This window comes from Salarias fasciatus, chromosome 20 (genome assembly GCF_902148845.1).
Source record: "Salarias fasciatus chromosome 20, fSalaFa1.1, whole genome shotgun sequence".
Classification (NCBI taxonomy): domain Eukaryota; kingdom Metazoa; phylum Chordata; class Actinopteri; order Blenniiformes; family Blenniidae; genus Salarias; species Salarias fasciatus.
In genome coordinates this window covers 16079381-16094806 of record NC_043764.1, presented here as the reverse complement: position 1 = coordinate 16094806, position 15426 = coordinate 16079381, and the positions used below count along the sequence as shown (strand labels likewise).

Sequence of the window (15426 nt, the reverse complement as noted above, 5' to 3'; positions counted from 1 at the left end):
AGCAGCTGTAGCAGAAGTTCCACCGTATTTTGCACTGAATGGTATCACTGAAAATGGCTTTATGTTGAGATTGTAGTCATTTTTATCGTGATTTCTAAGGTTTTATGAAAATATAGATAATTTCATCATGTATACTTTGCGGCACAACAAAGAAAAGCGGTAGAGTCTCATGGCAATAATTTACCAGTCAAACTGACATTGGGCTGTATGTGGCACTTGAACATGTTTGACACCGCTGGTCTAAAGACCTGTTCAGATCAACACCAATGGACGCAAGTTGATGGAGGAAGATGGGTATTTTTCAGAGAATACAATGGTTACATTAAAAAACAAAAAAAGAATGAAACAGAAGGAAAATGTTTTCTGAGGGTTCATTTTCTGCATTGGTTTTATGCCATATTTTCAATGTTTTTTTGGGCAGTTTTCTAAAGGAAATGTTAAGAAAAAAAGGTGAGAGGGAAAAGGTCGAAAAAACACCAGCTCCATCTCTGTATGTGTGTAATCTCTCCACATTTGCTCCGGATATCAGTATTTATGGACTTTCAGCAGCCAGTCGGTGGTTCCCAGGTGACAGCGAGGGGCTGCAGGCTCCGCCCCCCCCGCTCACAAGAGCCTCGCGGCCGCTGACGTCGTCCCTATGACGCGGTGACGTCGTCCCGGGAACGGAGGAGCTGCCGGAGCACCGACTCAGTGAAGAAAAGAAATGGCGATGCTCGGAGGCTTCAGCGCAGCACAGCACAAGAAAAGCGTCTCCGACGGGAACTGCGACGTCTCCGAGTTCGTCTGCCCGGTGTGTCTGGAGATCTTCGAGAGTCCCGTCACGACACAATGCGGCCATACGTGAGTGTTTTCGCCTTGTTTCGGGCCGCCCTTCCTTCAACCCACCACAACCATCCTGCGAGGTGAAACAAAGGAGAACAAACAGCACTTTCAGAGTGTGTGCGCAGCTGAGGGACGAAACTGCGAGTGCACGTCTCTTGGCATTTCTTGTGACAGTGGTGTTTTAATTCTATTAACACGGATATGTGGCAAAACAATGTCCAAGCTTGCTAAATCAGTTTCAGTTTTGTTTACATCAAAGAGGAAGCTTCGCTTGGGAGTTGTAGTTCAGACATGTGTCGCTTCAGCTCGTCAAAGTTGATGAAAGGACTACAAGTCCCAGCGACCCCGGGAGGGGGAGGGAGGGAGGGGGACTTTCCGTCTTCTTTAAAGGAAGAAACAACAACAGGGGTTTTCTCGGCATATGTGTGCTGATTTAGTTCTATAAATAGCACAAGTGCTTGTCAAAGCTCTTCCTTCAGGGAGCCAGGTCGAATTGCTACTGGCAGTATCAGATACATCTTCTTTTGTTTTTTTTCCTCCCCTTTCTTGTGCTCCTCACCTTGACATCCCCTTCTGTGTGTCTTTGCAGGTTCTGTCAGAGTTGTCTGCAGGAGTGTCTTCGTCCTCAGAAGCCTGTCTGTGCAGTTTGTCGCGCCACGCTGGGCCACTGGACTAAAGCCGCTGAGCTGGATGCCCTCATCCACTCATCTGTGGCAGCCTGCAAGGGCTGTGGAGTTCAGGTATGCGTCTGTTAACGCTCATTGTTGTTTATGGGAATTGCAAATGGAAGTGAAAGAAGAACGCTGCAAATTAAATCAGATGGAAATTCGCTTCACCGATATGTTTGGCATCCTGTACGCTGCTTTGGTGGTATGAACGTGTCGCTGCAGGAGCTCCTGCTGTTGGCCGGGACATCATGGAGGGGCTGAGAATCTTTGCTCAGTTTGGGTATTTAACATTTACTGAAGAAACCTAAATTGTTTGGTGTCAGCATGAAGCTTGTGCTTCCTATCTTGTGTCCTTTTTCACTCTGAGGCAATATTACTGCATGTGATAACAAGTTCAATAACATGATGGCCTGTTTCAGAGAGCATGTCTCGTGGAAATTGAGATAAATAGTTAAGTTTACCTTGCTACAAGTAAAGTAAAGCTGACAGCTAATGGCAGGATTTCGTACACATCTTGTTTTGTTCTTAATTTTTCATTATTTGTAGTTGAAGGAGGGTGGCAACAGGGCAAACACATTCACACGCATTCAAACATACAAACATAGCACCGCATTCCCTCCAATCCAGACTTGAACCAGTTACATAAACAATAAAATAATAAAAGTTTATTAATGCTGAGGGGAATTCACTTGCAGGCTTCCTTGTTCTGCTGCTGTGACATGACTTTTGTTGTTTGTGCATTGTAGTGGAATGGTGAAGACACTTCTTTTTCCCCGCAGGGATCAATCATAGATGATTGCTTTGTGATAATAATGACACGTGATCAGACTCAGAGTTCACTAAGCTGCGTTTCACCTGGAACTGAAACTGTTGGGTTTTTCCCTTTATCTCTGTTTCTGCCCTCAGAGATATCTCAGACTCTCAGTCTCATAAAATCACTACAGAAAATGAATCAAGCCAAATTATAAGCTGCCTGGATTTCAGAAGCAATGATCATAAAATGCTGCTTTTAATAGACAGAAACAAGTGAAGCTTTTGTTTCTGAAAGAGTTCTTTTTTTTACATTATTTGCTACATTAATCTATGCGAAGTGAAGAAGCTATGACTGTGAGCTGAGTTTGGAAACTTTGAAAGGTTCAGATGGATTTTCTTCTCCTCTCCAAAAAACAAAGTCCTGTTTGAGAAAAGATAGAAAATCTGGTTAAAGTTATTTACTGATCTGTGTTTTCTCACAAGGTGGGTCTGTCTCAGATGAGAAGTCACACTGCAGCTTGTTCAAAATACCAGGAGTATATCGAGGAGGGAGTGAGGACCACAGCCCAGAGTCAGCCTGCCATCATCAGGTGAGAGCTGCTCCTCAGTGAAAGGAGGTCAGCGCTCTTTAGGTGCAACTAGACAATAGAATATCACTAAGAATTTCATTCTTTATGAAACGTGGATTGAACTGTGCTTTTGAGTTGAGCTAAGATGATGAAGAGTAAAACAAACAAGTCTTGAGATCTCTCAGTTCCTGCACAATATTCAAAATGGATTCCATTCCTGACACCATTTTCAGTTTACCCAGTTCTAAATGTTTCACATCATGTGTGAAAGTCGCAATGAAAAGTGCCTGGAGGAGACATTTCTGGTATTTTTACAGCTGTTCCGTCGAAGCTTTTTTAGTTTCGATTCTAAATGTTACTGGCAACTGTTAACTGATCAGGAAGTGTCTTTTGAAATTTGACTCTCATCGTGTGGAATAAATTCAGACAACAATTCTGATACTTTCAGTTCGGCTTCAGGTTACTTCATGTTTGGTTTATTCTCACAGCCAGCAACTATTTCTATATGTAGAAAAATTATATCGGTGTGACATGTTTATGCTTCTGCCCCACAGTTCAGTGCCAAACCGATACACCTTCACCTGCCCCTACTGTAACTGCCAGAACCTGGACCAGGATGGCCTGGTTGAACATTGCACTACCCAACACGCTCGAGATTCACGCCAAGTGGTGAGAAATCCGCTCTCAGCTGCTTCACACTCAATGATATTCTTTGTGATTGGCAGAATGTTGACCTCTGTGTCTCTGCTGCTGCTATCAGGTGTGTCCGATCTGTGCCTCAATGCCTTGGGGAGACCCGAACTACATTAGTGCAGACTTTTTCCAGCACCTGAAGATCAGACACACTTTCTCCTATGATACTTTTGTTGTGAGTATAGCACTATTTTTTGGGTGGGGTGGGGTGGGGTGGGGATTTTGCAATTCGGGGTCACTTAGAAGAACTGGAACCGGTTGCACGTCCATCACCGTGAGAACACAGAGACATACATCACACACACACTCACACCTGCAGGCAATTCAGAGAAAGCAATTATTCATGAATGCACAGAAACTGAACTGGGAGAGCACTCATTCACATTCACACGTTCACCCTCTACTCGTACTGGAACTGAGGAGAAGCTTGTCTGAGAAAACATTCACCCACTGTGCTACTTCAGTTTTTTGATTTGCCATGATAATAAATTCTCGATCTCTTCCTGGTCTTTGCAGGATTACTCCACAGATGAGAACACAATGATACAGGAGGCTTTACAGCGCTCCCTACTGGACAACTGAAGCATGACGCCCATTCCGCCAGGAGGACACACACGAATCATCTTCAGTCAGGCATGGGGACAGTGGGTAATTATTTTCATAGGAAACTGCTATTGTAAACTATGAAAATATAGGTTTATTATTGATTAAATAAATCTTGCAATATGGTTATAAAGGCATATTGTACTGTTTGTTTTGGGGTGATAGTGTGTTTCTGATGTGATAATCTCTTTTCTCCTCCCCCAACTGAATCTGTAGACTTGATAGTTTTGTTGATCATCTACTAAACAGTTTTGTCACGCTGTCCATTCATTGATGACATGGTGTCATTTAGCCAAAAACTTCCAAAGTCGTGATTAAAACTCCCTGTTGTCAATACTTGATGTTATATAAGGGTTTGACCACTAGGTGGCTAGCTATTGCCAGTAATTGAGAAACTTCACTCCCTGAAGTCTTCCGGTAGTGACGGACAATAATATATAATATTCTATTCAAGAGTGACTCTGCATGTTTTACTCTTAAGAGAGAGAAAAGGGGGAATTTTGTAAAACGTCATTGTTTTTGATTTCATGTTTGTGCGTATGATGAAAGCCTGTGTGTGTTCTTCCTGTTTTCAGAGATCTACTGGAAAGAATAAATAATATGAGGGTCAAACATAAGCCAGAGATGGCAGTTATGTGTTTTTGTAAGGTTTCTCCCTTATGTCTTTGTGCCTGCTGGTAGATCTTGTTTCTGACTTCCAAATTTCATAGGGCTAATAGTTCATCCTGTGACTCAGAAGATGCAAGTAGGACATCATCCAGCATTGTGAACTGGCCGATTTGAAGATTTTTTTTTTTCACTTCTTCCTGAGTTTTTTTTTTTTATTATTTTTTTTTTTACAAATATTATTTCTTGCACGCTTAATGCCACAGGAGGGCAGTAGAGTCCTTTCTCTGACCGCCCGCTGACTTCCACTGCCCTCAGCAGCCTCTCCGCTCCCACACATCACACAGGAAACACACACTTTCAGCCCAGATTTCACTTTGCGTGTTGTACTCCAAATTGAGTTTTATGTTTTGGTTTCTTCCGAATGCAACATGCAAAGCTGTGCTTGAGATGTAGAAACTGTGGGTTTATTAGTTATTTATCATAGTTGAATAATATAAGTTGATATTAAGCCTGAGTATGGAGTCATAAGACCATAAATGTGACCTACTGTAGCGTATTTCTCATGTCTTCTGTCTTGGATGGTCTTTAAAAATCTCTTCTTCATTTTCTACAAGCTTTATATTTCTCAATTAATTCATCAGCTCTCAAAAAAATCATATTAGTTTGCATGTAAACTCACAAGAAACTCCACTTTAACTTGGCTCAATTTCCTTTGTTTTTGTTTTTTTTTTGCTGGATTTGTTTTGGGGAGATCCATTTGAATTGTGTGTTTTATTTTTTTAGATGGATATGTTTTTTTTTCCCCAATAAGTTGTAATTGTCTCACTATACATATCTTCACATGTGTTGCATTTGTCTTCTACCAACAGGTGATGAAAAAGTCTTACACGCAGATTACGTAGCTCTAGAGCAGAACCTTAATGCCTTTTCACTCAGTCTTTGGTTTCACTTCTTGCTGTAGATGTATTTTTTCCCCTCTCCAGTAAAGTGTGTGTTCATTTACTATGTGTGTAATGTGTAATGACTGTTTTTTTTTTTTCTTTCTCGATATATCTCTCATTCTCTTTTGTCAGCCCTACTGTCAGAGGGTGCTAAATCCTGATAAATTAAAGCTCTTTAATTATTTAAACCCTGGCCCCAGAAATCAGACGCAGTGATTTATACCTGTGTGTATGAGACGTGTGGGGGAAGAAACAACACTCGCTGCTGATGGATGACCGGTGTGTGTGTGTGCGCGTCTGTGTGTGTGTGTGAGATACACGGAAACCGGCTTTGCTCAGTTGTCATAATTCCACAAAAAGGAAAAAAAGGTGTTCGAGATGAGGAGTTATAATTGTGGGATATGTTAAATAAGAGAAGCTTTCCTCATGAATTAGACATCAGTGCAACCTATTACCATAACAACAACCATCTCTCCATGTGTTTTTTGCGTGCGTCTCATCTGTGTGAACTTTCTGATGAAACTCAGGCCCTTTGGTGTACATTGTCCACAGGGAAAGAAAAGCCTCTCATCTCTCCTCTTCCCCTTTTTGTATCTGTAATTACCGCGGCTCCGTGATATTACTGTTTCACACCTAGCTCTGCGGAGAATCTCACCCACCAAACTTCTTGATGTCACCCCCTCATTTCATATCTTTTCTTATTATTATCCTCCCCCTCGCCCCCTCCGATCAGGTTTTTTTTTTTTTTTTTTTTGCTCCTGGCAGAGAGAGGAGTGATGTTAACTGTGAGAGAACTAACGAGATACTCCAGTGCTCCTGGGCAGGAAGGAAGTGGAGCCGAAAAACATGGCAGAGCGAAGTCTTTCTTGTCTGTTTGGTGGCGCAGCTTTAAAGGGAAAGAGGGGGGGGGGGGCAAGGTAGGGAATAGAAATAGGAAGAAAGAGAGGGGGGGAAAGGGAAGAGAAGTGAACACATTGAATAAAAATTTCATAAAGTTCAGTGCGTGGTGTCTTTGATGCAAGCAGCAGATAGTGTGTGTGAGTGTGTGTGTGTATGCAGTCTGCAGGCTCTGTGGAGGCAGCAATTAATGCTACATGCGCCCAGAGGCTCCCTGCGAGAGGCGCGGGGACGCTGGCTTGTTTCAAAGTGTGTCGTGCCGTCACTCTCCAGACACCTCTGCGTCTTTGGTTTTCTTAACCGTACTGTAAAGCTCCTCTTCCATCGAAGACTCGTCTGAGCGCGGCGTTCAAAGCCACCAGCCTCGTGGCCTTCGGCGGCTGTCAAAGGTGGATGGTCCAAAAGGTATTTGAACAGATGAGTCACTTCCAGTCAAAGCCAATCAGGAAGCACATTTTTTAATAAAAGTATAACTCTGGATCTGTAGAAGCATTCTGAGTTACTAAAAACAAGCTTTTCTTCATGATTTGTGTGAGTTCACAAAAGATATAGATGGCATATGTAAGCCATGCAAGATTCAGGGAGTGGTATCCGTCATTCGGTGGCTTTCAGAGGAAGATGTAACATCAAACATCGGAGCGCGTCTGAGCTCTAAAGTAGTTGTGTAACACATTTCTGTGTGACAAGAGACAGGAACTCCTAAAAAGCCTGGAAAGTTCTCTCTCGGTCGGTTTCTCTTTAGTTTTGCTGAGCCAGGTATCTGTGATGAGGTGCGGGGCGTGCGAGGAGAGCACTGGGAGTTTGTTCACCGAAAAATTCCTCAAAGTCAGTAGAAACAGGAAGAGTGGGAATCCTGCCACCCGGGCGCAGCAGCTCGGCAGGCCGGTCCTCTCAAATGTTTGAACAGAAAGTGCCAGTGGGCTTCCCCGACATCAATGCTGGTTCTTACACCAAGTCTTCTTCCGCTTTTAAACTCTTAACAACCGACCCCCTACCCAAGCAACACACACATACACACACACACACACACACACACTCAGTTCTTGTGTTGCTAGCCTAAGAGCATTAAGTCTTAACTTTGATTTAACAACGCCTGCAACCAACTTGGCCCTGTATCAGCTGAAGTGAAACTTGCACATCTCCTGTGCGTTCGTGAGAGAGTGTGTGTGTATATATGTGTGTGTGTGTGCCCAATAAAAACCTGACTCCTGCCAATATTACGCCAGAGGTGTTGAGTACTGTAAAGAAACCAGGATTTAGCTACAGAAGACCTCGCTGCACTTTTCTCACTAAAATACAACATGGTGACGGACTGCAACAACCAGTCTGTGTTTTCTAAGTTTGTGCTGAACCCATGTGGTGTCCCTCTCAGATTGTGGCACGAACGGCATGAGAGAAAACTCCTCACATCACTTTTAGCCGCAATGCTAAAAGCTTCAAAAGTTCTGAAAAATCACTGTTTCTGCAGAAATATTCTCCTGGAAGTGAAAATGAATATGAAACATTGATACAACTGTCAGGAGGATTGCTAATCATTGCCTCTTCATTTATTTATTTATTTGAAATCCGCTCAGCCACTGTACTAATATTTGAAAGTTAGCCCTCTGAGGTGTGAAAGAAGGCAGGGTGGGCAAAGTCTCTGGTGTATGTGTGTGTGTGTGTGTGTGTGTGTGTGTGTGTGTGTGTGTGTGTGTGTGTGTGTGAGAAAGAGAGAGTGTGTCACAATGGAATATCAGGCCAAGTGAGGCGAATTGATCTAAATCTTGCTCCCCCTCTCTGTACCCCTGTAGACCAACTAAGATGTGTGTGGAAGAGAGCGAAGCCCAGGGCTATTATTCTCCCATTAATTTTTCCATTTGAAATCAAACCTCAGCGGGGGAGCATGGGAGAATAGGAGGAGGGAGGGTGGGGGGGACCGGAGTGGGGATAACCTTATCGGGGAATGGCGGTGGGGGGGACAAATGTTGATTGTAGCAGCATTAATGTCCAATAGGGGAGGCAATTTCACTTCCAAAGCAGTCCTCAGCATGGGCCAGTTCCTCCGCTTCTTCACTCAGAACATCTCAAAGGAAATAAGGCAGTGCATGTTCTACTTTGATTTGTTAAGGAATAATTTCCATTTTGTTTTTAAATCTGTCATTCTATTTCTCAAAAACACAAAGCTTGGATAAAGATACATCAGTTCGCGGGAGGAAGATGCTCTATATTATGGATGTTAGCAATTACTGATCTATGAATCAATTTCTATCAAGCAGCAGACTCAACAACTGAGATAACGGGCGGACGGCAGCAGACGGGTTCTACAGAAGTAAATGTGTGTGAAATCCTCACTGTGGATGAGAACAAATCTTATTCTCAGACATCAGAACTCTTCCATGTTGCCATCAGCAGAGTTAGTTCATGATCAAGGAGACGCTCATTCGACAGGACTCAAAAGTTTAGGGACACAAAGAGACAGAACTGTTCACAGAGACACTACAGTTATAACTGCACTAATTTCTCAGTCATCACTTGTGTTAATGATACTCCAATGACAAATTCATCATAGGGAGCTATACGGTCTAATGTATTCTCAACTGGGCCAGATCATTTAACAGAACATCAAAACATCATGATGTAAAAATACCAAAAAACAACTAATGCGAAAAAAAAAGTGAACAGAAAAGTTCAGTTAAAATTCTTTCTAAGAAAATCTATTAAAAACTTGGATTACCATCTGAAATTGTAAAATGTTGATACCATGTGTAACTTTGGATTGACGTGGGTAAACACCTATTGTTTTCTGGGACACCATTTTTTTTTGCAGCCTTCATCATGTTTTTTTTTTTTCTCCACAGTCAACATCATACATTGACTTAACGTTTGCTGTAGCTTTCACTACCATTGCTCAGTTTGAGGTCTCGCTGCTGCATTATGGCCTCTGCTGTTATGGGAACTTGGGAGGGTCCCAAGTAGACAAAGTATTAACAGCAGTTCTATCGTTTCTTTTCAACCTGATGACTGATTTTAGGCCGTTGACCACATGTTTGACACCCCTGGTCTAGTAAATGTTCTCATCTCACTTGCCAATCCCGGTTTTCACTGAAAAAACATGCAGACATTTCACTTCTTGAAGCACTTCACAAATCTTTACATCCCTAGCACACCTACAATAAAGGGGGCCTTCATTCCTCCATCCTTCCTACCCACACAAGCACACACCTCCTCGACCTCACACTTCCTCCTCCAGTCTCCTTCAATTCCAATCACTGCTCTCCACCCTGTTTTCCCCCTGTCTTTCTTTGAAAAAGCGCCAGTGCTTGCTAATCTGTCAATCAGATGTTGTCCTGTTGTGGCGATGATGGGTGGCGAGGTGGGGGGGGGGGGGGCCGTGACGGTGGGCCATACACCTCCAGCAGCCCGCAGCTCGGCGTGGCTCGATGATTAACCAGGCAGGTATAGTGAGTCAAACTGCTGACAGCAAAAACTACACTGACAGCTGATTTGAAAGACAATGGTCCCACTCCCTCTACTTAACTTGTCACAGCAGTCAAAGCACTTTCTCAATTAAGTTGTGATGTATCTGGAAAGATGGAGGGAAACACGGGCTCCAAGGAACAGTCTCACAAACTAAAAAAAAATACATCTGCATGTTCCTCATTTGTACTAATCTATGATTTTTCTATCAACTGTCAGTGCACTTGAAGTACCTGCTTAAAAAAAATGCAAACTTTCAACGATAAGTAACTCAAATACTTCCAACATTTCATTTATTATCCTTCAAAGTGATTTATTACACAAAACTGTACACATCATTCACATATTTTTTGCCATATTAAGTATTGGAAATGCTATGATTCGTTTTAACTGAGAAGCCTTATTGCTGTATGTTAGAGCAGCGGCATGAGACCCAAAATAGCATCGTCTGTAAACGGTCCGACACTTCCCAATTATTAACCACCTCCGCGGCGTGCCATTCGTATTCAGAGCGACGGACCTCCCTCCACTTCCTGTGCTTTTGTATGTGGCGTCTTTGCAGGAGGGAATGGACGATGCGGGCAGATCTGTCCGTCAAACAGCGCCGGCTGCCCACAGACAGACGTCCACATGCACCCACTGGCTCCCGTCCCTCCTCGGCTCAATGAGTAACTAACCTGCAGGTACTGAATCAAACTGCTGACAAGCACATGGAAGGGGATGGAGAGGTGGGGAGGTGTGGGCGGATGACTAGAAAGAGTGCACGGAGATGACAATGGCGTCATTTCGCAGCCCACCTTGGTGACGTAACCTTTAACTCCACAGAGAGGGATGACTCCCCTTCTCTTTTTTGTCCAGCCTCACTTTTTCCTCTCCCCCCCTCCCATCCCGATTCCTCCGTCTCGCTCCCTGAGTGGCGTCCTTTGATGGGCTGTCCCTCTCTCTCATCTCGTCTCTTTAGACAGATGAGCGCTGTCAGGTCTGTCATCACTGCCCTGCTAAACATTAATGACTCTCTCGCCTGACAAGTGTTGGTGTGGCAGCGCAGAGGTGAAGGGGGGACGCCTCTGGACAAAACCAGGGATGAAAAGGAGAAGTGATGGCTTTATCTGCTTGACAGATTCTCTTTTGTCTCTCTGAACTTGTGTATATGTATGTGTGCCATCAGCAGATTCTTGGCTTGACATGACGGTTTTATTGCCCTGTTTTTCTTCCCCTCTGAGGAGATGAACCTCTTTGTATTCCCATTGCCCCTCATCCTTCCTACTGGCATTGCTGACATTCCTTCAAGTATCTGTGCATGTGTGTGTATCTGCCGGCCCGTGTGTCTGCGCTGCTCCTTACTTGCGGGCCGGTGTGTGTGTTTCCTTTAAATCCTTCTTGGAGAGCATCCTGGACTTTGATGTTGGCAGCGGTGATGGTGGTGACGGCAGGTCGCGGAGGAGAATCCCAGAGGGACGGGTACTGAGAGGAGAAGAGGATGGAGGGAGTAGAGGAGGGGGGAGGTTAGTGTAAGCCAAGATATGTGCTGGAGAGGAGAGGTCAGCGGAGTCTGTGTTTGGACACCGGGAATCATACGCAGCCTCATGCCATGTCATGCTTTCTGGAGAGTGATACAGTTACTTGCTGTCACACGTATTTCTTTTATTATCCTGTTGTGCCCCTGCGTTGATTCCTCCCTGCTGCGGTCACTCTTTCCACACTTTCGCTCCACTCGGACTCCCTCTCTCCCCGTGGATGTTGTGACTCGGGCCTGTAGCCTCTTTTCCCTGCTTTCTTTTGAATTATTAACTCCCCCAGCTCAGTGCAGTGAATGGGTACTGCTGAGTGGACACAGCGCAGATCCGGCTTCTCATTGCCCACATTTCGGACGTTAAGGGGATTACATTGCTGGTACCATCAGCCTCTGCAGCCTGCACACACACACACACATACGCACTCAAACACACCACACACAGGTGCATGCAGACCCTATGTAAAACCTTTTATCATTGTGAGCGGATAATAGTCAAATGTGAAATAAACAGACAAGTGTTTATGTTTTCCCTGCCAGGATTCCTTTACTGTAGAGCTGCAGACCTCCTGCGGAGCGGCGCCCACTCGCTCTGCTCACTTCTCCCCAGGCGGCCTCTATCTCTTCTGGGTTCCCGGAGCAATGATTAACCCCGGTTCTGATCAATGCTTCTGCTGACTCTGATACATCACCGGAGCCTTGCAGCTGCCATGTAAAGGAAGCGTCAACTCGGTCCTGCTCCCGACACACTGCATCCACTCCATCACGGCATACACACACACCCACACACCCACGCAAGCCTCACACACCGACACAAAAACACAGAGATAATCAAAATAACTAGAATGGCAGACTACAGCTTGTGACATTTAATAATGCGAGTGTGTAATGATTTCTTTTTTTAATTCTCTCATGTGAAATTGTGCTGAATAACGTTGTGTGTTTATGTTTGGCTCTGATTACCTTCCATGTTCAGATGCGAATGAGCTGCTGGACTTTTTCACGTGCACTCACTTCATGAGAAGCAATGTAAAGCAGACAGTGAGATAAACATGGAAACAGAAGAACAAAATAAGATGAGGAACGAAGAGCGGGATTGTCGCTCATCAGCCAGCGGGCCTTTACCTCGACAGCAGGGGGAAGCCCTGATTTCCTGAAGATGACAGGAAGCACAATAGCAGAGTGTTCTGTCAGCACATCCTCCTCACAGAGCCGGGTTAATGATTCTGTATCCACAGCTGAGCCGGAGAGAGGGATGAGCCGAGGGAGGAACGGGGAAGAAGAGGTGGAGGGAGCCGGCATCCAGCTACATTTAGGCCATCATTACAGCTGCATTAGGAGCGATGGTGTGTTTTTGTCATTTTAATTACCTTTAATCTGATCCCTTCGTGCTGGCGCTGTTCGTTAATGAGGCAGAACAAAAGCTACATGTCGCACATGCTTCGTGTGCATCCTCTCTATCAGTCATACAGATAACATGGCAGAGCGATTCCCCCAGACAGCTTCACTGAAGAGCTTCCGGAGAGCTAAAATAATCCCAAAGAAACTTGAGAAAACAAGTAGAGGCATCGTCACGAGGAGATATCTGTGTAAAAATATCCCACAAGGAACTGTCGAGCATCACAACATTCAATAATATGAAAACAGTTCTGTGATAAGAAAATATTGTACTGAAATTAAAAGCTACTTTAGTAGGTAAAAATTGCACATTTTTAGGAACCGGTATTATGTTTTTTTTTTGGTGTGCTTTTTTTTTTTTTTTTTTTCTTGGAGTGAATAACTGTAGAAAAATTGATGGATCCATTAAAGCAATTTATAGGAATCGAAGTCTGGACGAGCCTTTCTAATCCACAGTATTTTCAGGTTCTAAACTAAATCCTGATAAATTGTGACACTTTCAAGAAAACATTTAAGATAGTAAACACTCATCTGTTTTTGGTGTGAGACTCTCCGGTACCTGTCGTCTCTCTACTCTGTTCTCCAATCTGCCTCATCAGATTCGCTGGGAGGTGAAGATAATCTGAGGTCTGAGGAGAAAAACAGGAGACCCAGTCCAGGCACCACAGGGCAGAGAAACACACAGCAGCTCTCACACATGCACACATATGCACACACACACATATCGTCAACACTGCCAACTGTCCTGATGATTTTTTTTTTTAATTGATCCAAGATGATTATCGTTTAAGTCATGAAATGCTTTAGTTTTTTAAAGTTTTAACTCCATAAATGGATTCATATTTTAATCATTCATCCAGATAAACAGTGGGATGCCTGCACGTCGTCCCTCACAGCGCTCATTATGACAGACACTGTCTGAAACCACGTCTCCATCCATCTGTCAGCTATCATTACTTTAAGGCTGCAGGAACTGACCAATCAACCACAAAAACAATGTTTTTCTGACTGTGGGAGGAGATCAGAGTAGCCCTAAAATGAAACACACACACACACACACACACACACACACACACACACAGGGATGACATGCAAACCTCACACAAAACTCCAATTTGAGTTGAGAGTCTTCCCACTCCAGAACTCTGTGATCCTTGAACTGCATGTGATCAAGTTAAAACAAAAGGAATGAACCTGGTGACATAAAATATCCTCTCAGTATCTTCTGCTGATTTAATCGGAGCGGTTGGGAGGGGCCGCCGGCTGTGGATCCACCATTCGTCTCCGAAGCAGGACTCAGTTCAAGTATTAACCAACTGCTGCTTAACAATATTGCCGACCGGTTGCTGGAAACAGGAGGGATCAAAGTTTTCATGTAGAGGAGAAAAGAGCCTTTCACCGGGCCCATACAGCCTGTCCACTCCGTCTTCCTGGCTCATTCAAAGCAGACACTCCCACCCTCCCACTCCTCACCCGCAACTTCTCCTGTCTATTGGTGTTTTTTTCTTTTTAAAATCCCGACAACTTCTCTGATCAAACATCCACTTCTTGCATCTCCACATTCATATTTCCCTCTCAAACATAAATAATTACCTCCAATTGAGAAGCATCTGCACCCCCCCTCTGGCACATCCTCCGCCCCCTCCTCCTCCACTTCTGTCCATCCATCCATCTCTCCATCTGTCACCTGGTGAAGTAATCACATCCACATTTGATAAGGCTGGTTAGGTGGGTCATAAAAAGTTTATGCTTGTGATGCTGGAGTCTCATTTATTATCCCTGCTAATGTAGCAGTTGGGGAGTGGGAGGAAGGGGGGAGGCCCGAGGAGGAAAACAGAAAGAGTGCGAGTGGTTGAGAGAGCCACCACATTAAGGGATCATTACTCCTCTATAGGCTGTGTCCCCAGCTTTCAGTCCTCTTTATGCTTTATGGCCTTGATGAAGCCGGTGCTCTCTGTATTTAAGTGTTCCACCGCCACAAAGAGTGGAAGACGCTCAGGACACAGGAGGCAGTTACCGTCCACTAACCACACGACTGTCGGCTTAAACCTTAGTGCCCGGACACATCCCCTGACACTGACTTCAGAAGAAAAGCTGAAAATGGTTTGAATTCACATAGTCTGAGGCTGCACAGCATCAGTGAGTTTATTTGACCTTGTGATTAGATTCAAAACCTGCTGGTTTGTAAAGAGGAGTCCTGGTTGGGGTAGGACGGCCTTTCTTGTTATCATTTCTCCTACAGCCATGAAACACACATTTTAGTCAAAGAGGTGACCTCAAAAAATCCCTTAGGTTTGACTGTGAGTGTGATTTCTGTGTGTTTGACCCGTGTCTGTCAGCTGAATCCAGACTGAGTCTGATGAAGCAGCACACAGGATGCATGGATGCTGGTATTCAGAAGCATAATGACGTTTAATAAGGCCAATGCATGTTACAAGGAAACACAGAGAGAAAGTTGGATTTAATATGTGTTTTGTGTCGTATTATTGTGTATTGTTTTAAGT

At 44.1% G+C, this 15426-nt stretch overlaps 1 protein-coding gene across 1 annotated transcript; it reads left to right on the top strand.

Moving 5' to 3' along the window:
• The first annotated feature begins 648 nt into the window (after window positions 1-648).
• On the top strand, window positions 649-5851 carry rnf114 (ring finger protein 114). Its single transcript, XM_030119175.1, has 6 exons — window positions 649-840; window positions 1412-1562; window positions 2727-2833; window positions 3367-3481; window positions 3573-3680; window positions 4022-5851. Exons 1-6 carry the CDS (start codon window positions 704-706, stop codon window positions 4085-4087), a joined length of 684 nt encoding a protein of 227 aa, XP_029975035.1. The 5' UTR covers window positions 649-703; the 3' UTR covers window positions 4088-5851.
• Window positions 5852-15426: the final 9575 nt, after the last annotated feature.

What these genes read in the sequence shown, in the direction of transcription:
- rnf114 (XM_030119175.1), top strand. Translation starts at nt 704, where the DNA reads ATGGCGATGCTCGGAGGCTTCAGCGCAGCACAGCACAAGAAAAGCGTC. An exon ending in GCAAGGGCTGTGGAGTTCAG is followed by an intron (nt 1,563 to 2,726) that starts GTATGCGTCTGT and finishes TTTTCTCACAAG; the next exon opens with GTGGGTCTGTCTCAGATGAG. An exon ending in CTCGAGATTCACGCCAAGTG is followed by an intron (nt 3,482 to 3,572) that starts GTGAGAAATCCG and finishes TGCTGCTATCAG; the next exon opens with GTGTGTCCGATCTGTGCCTC.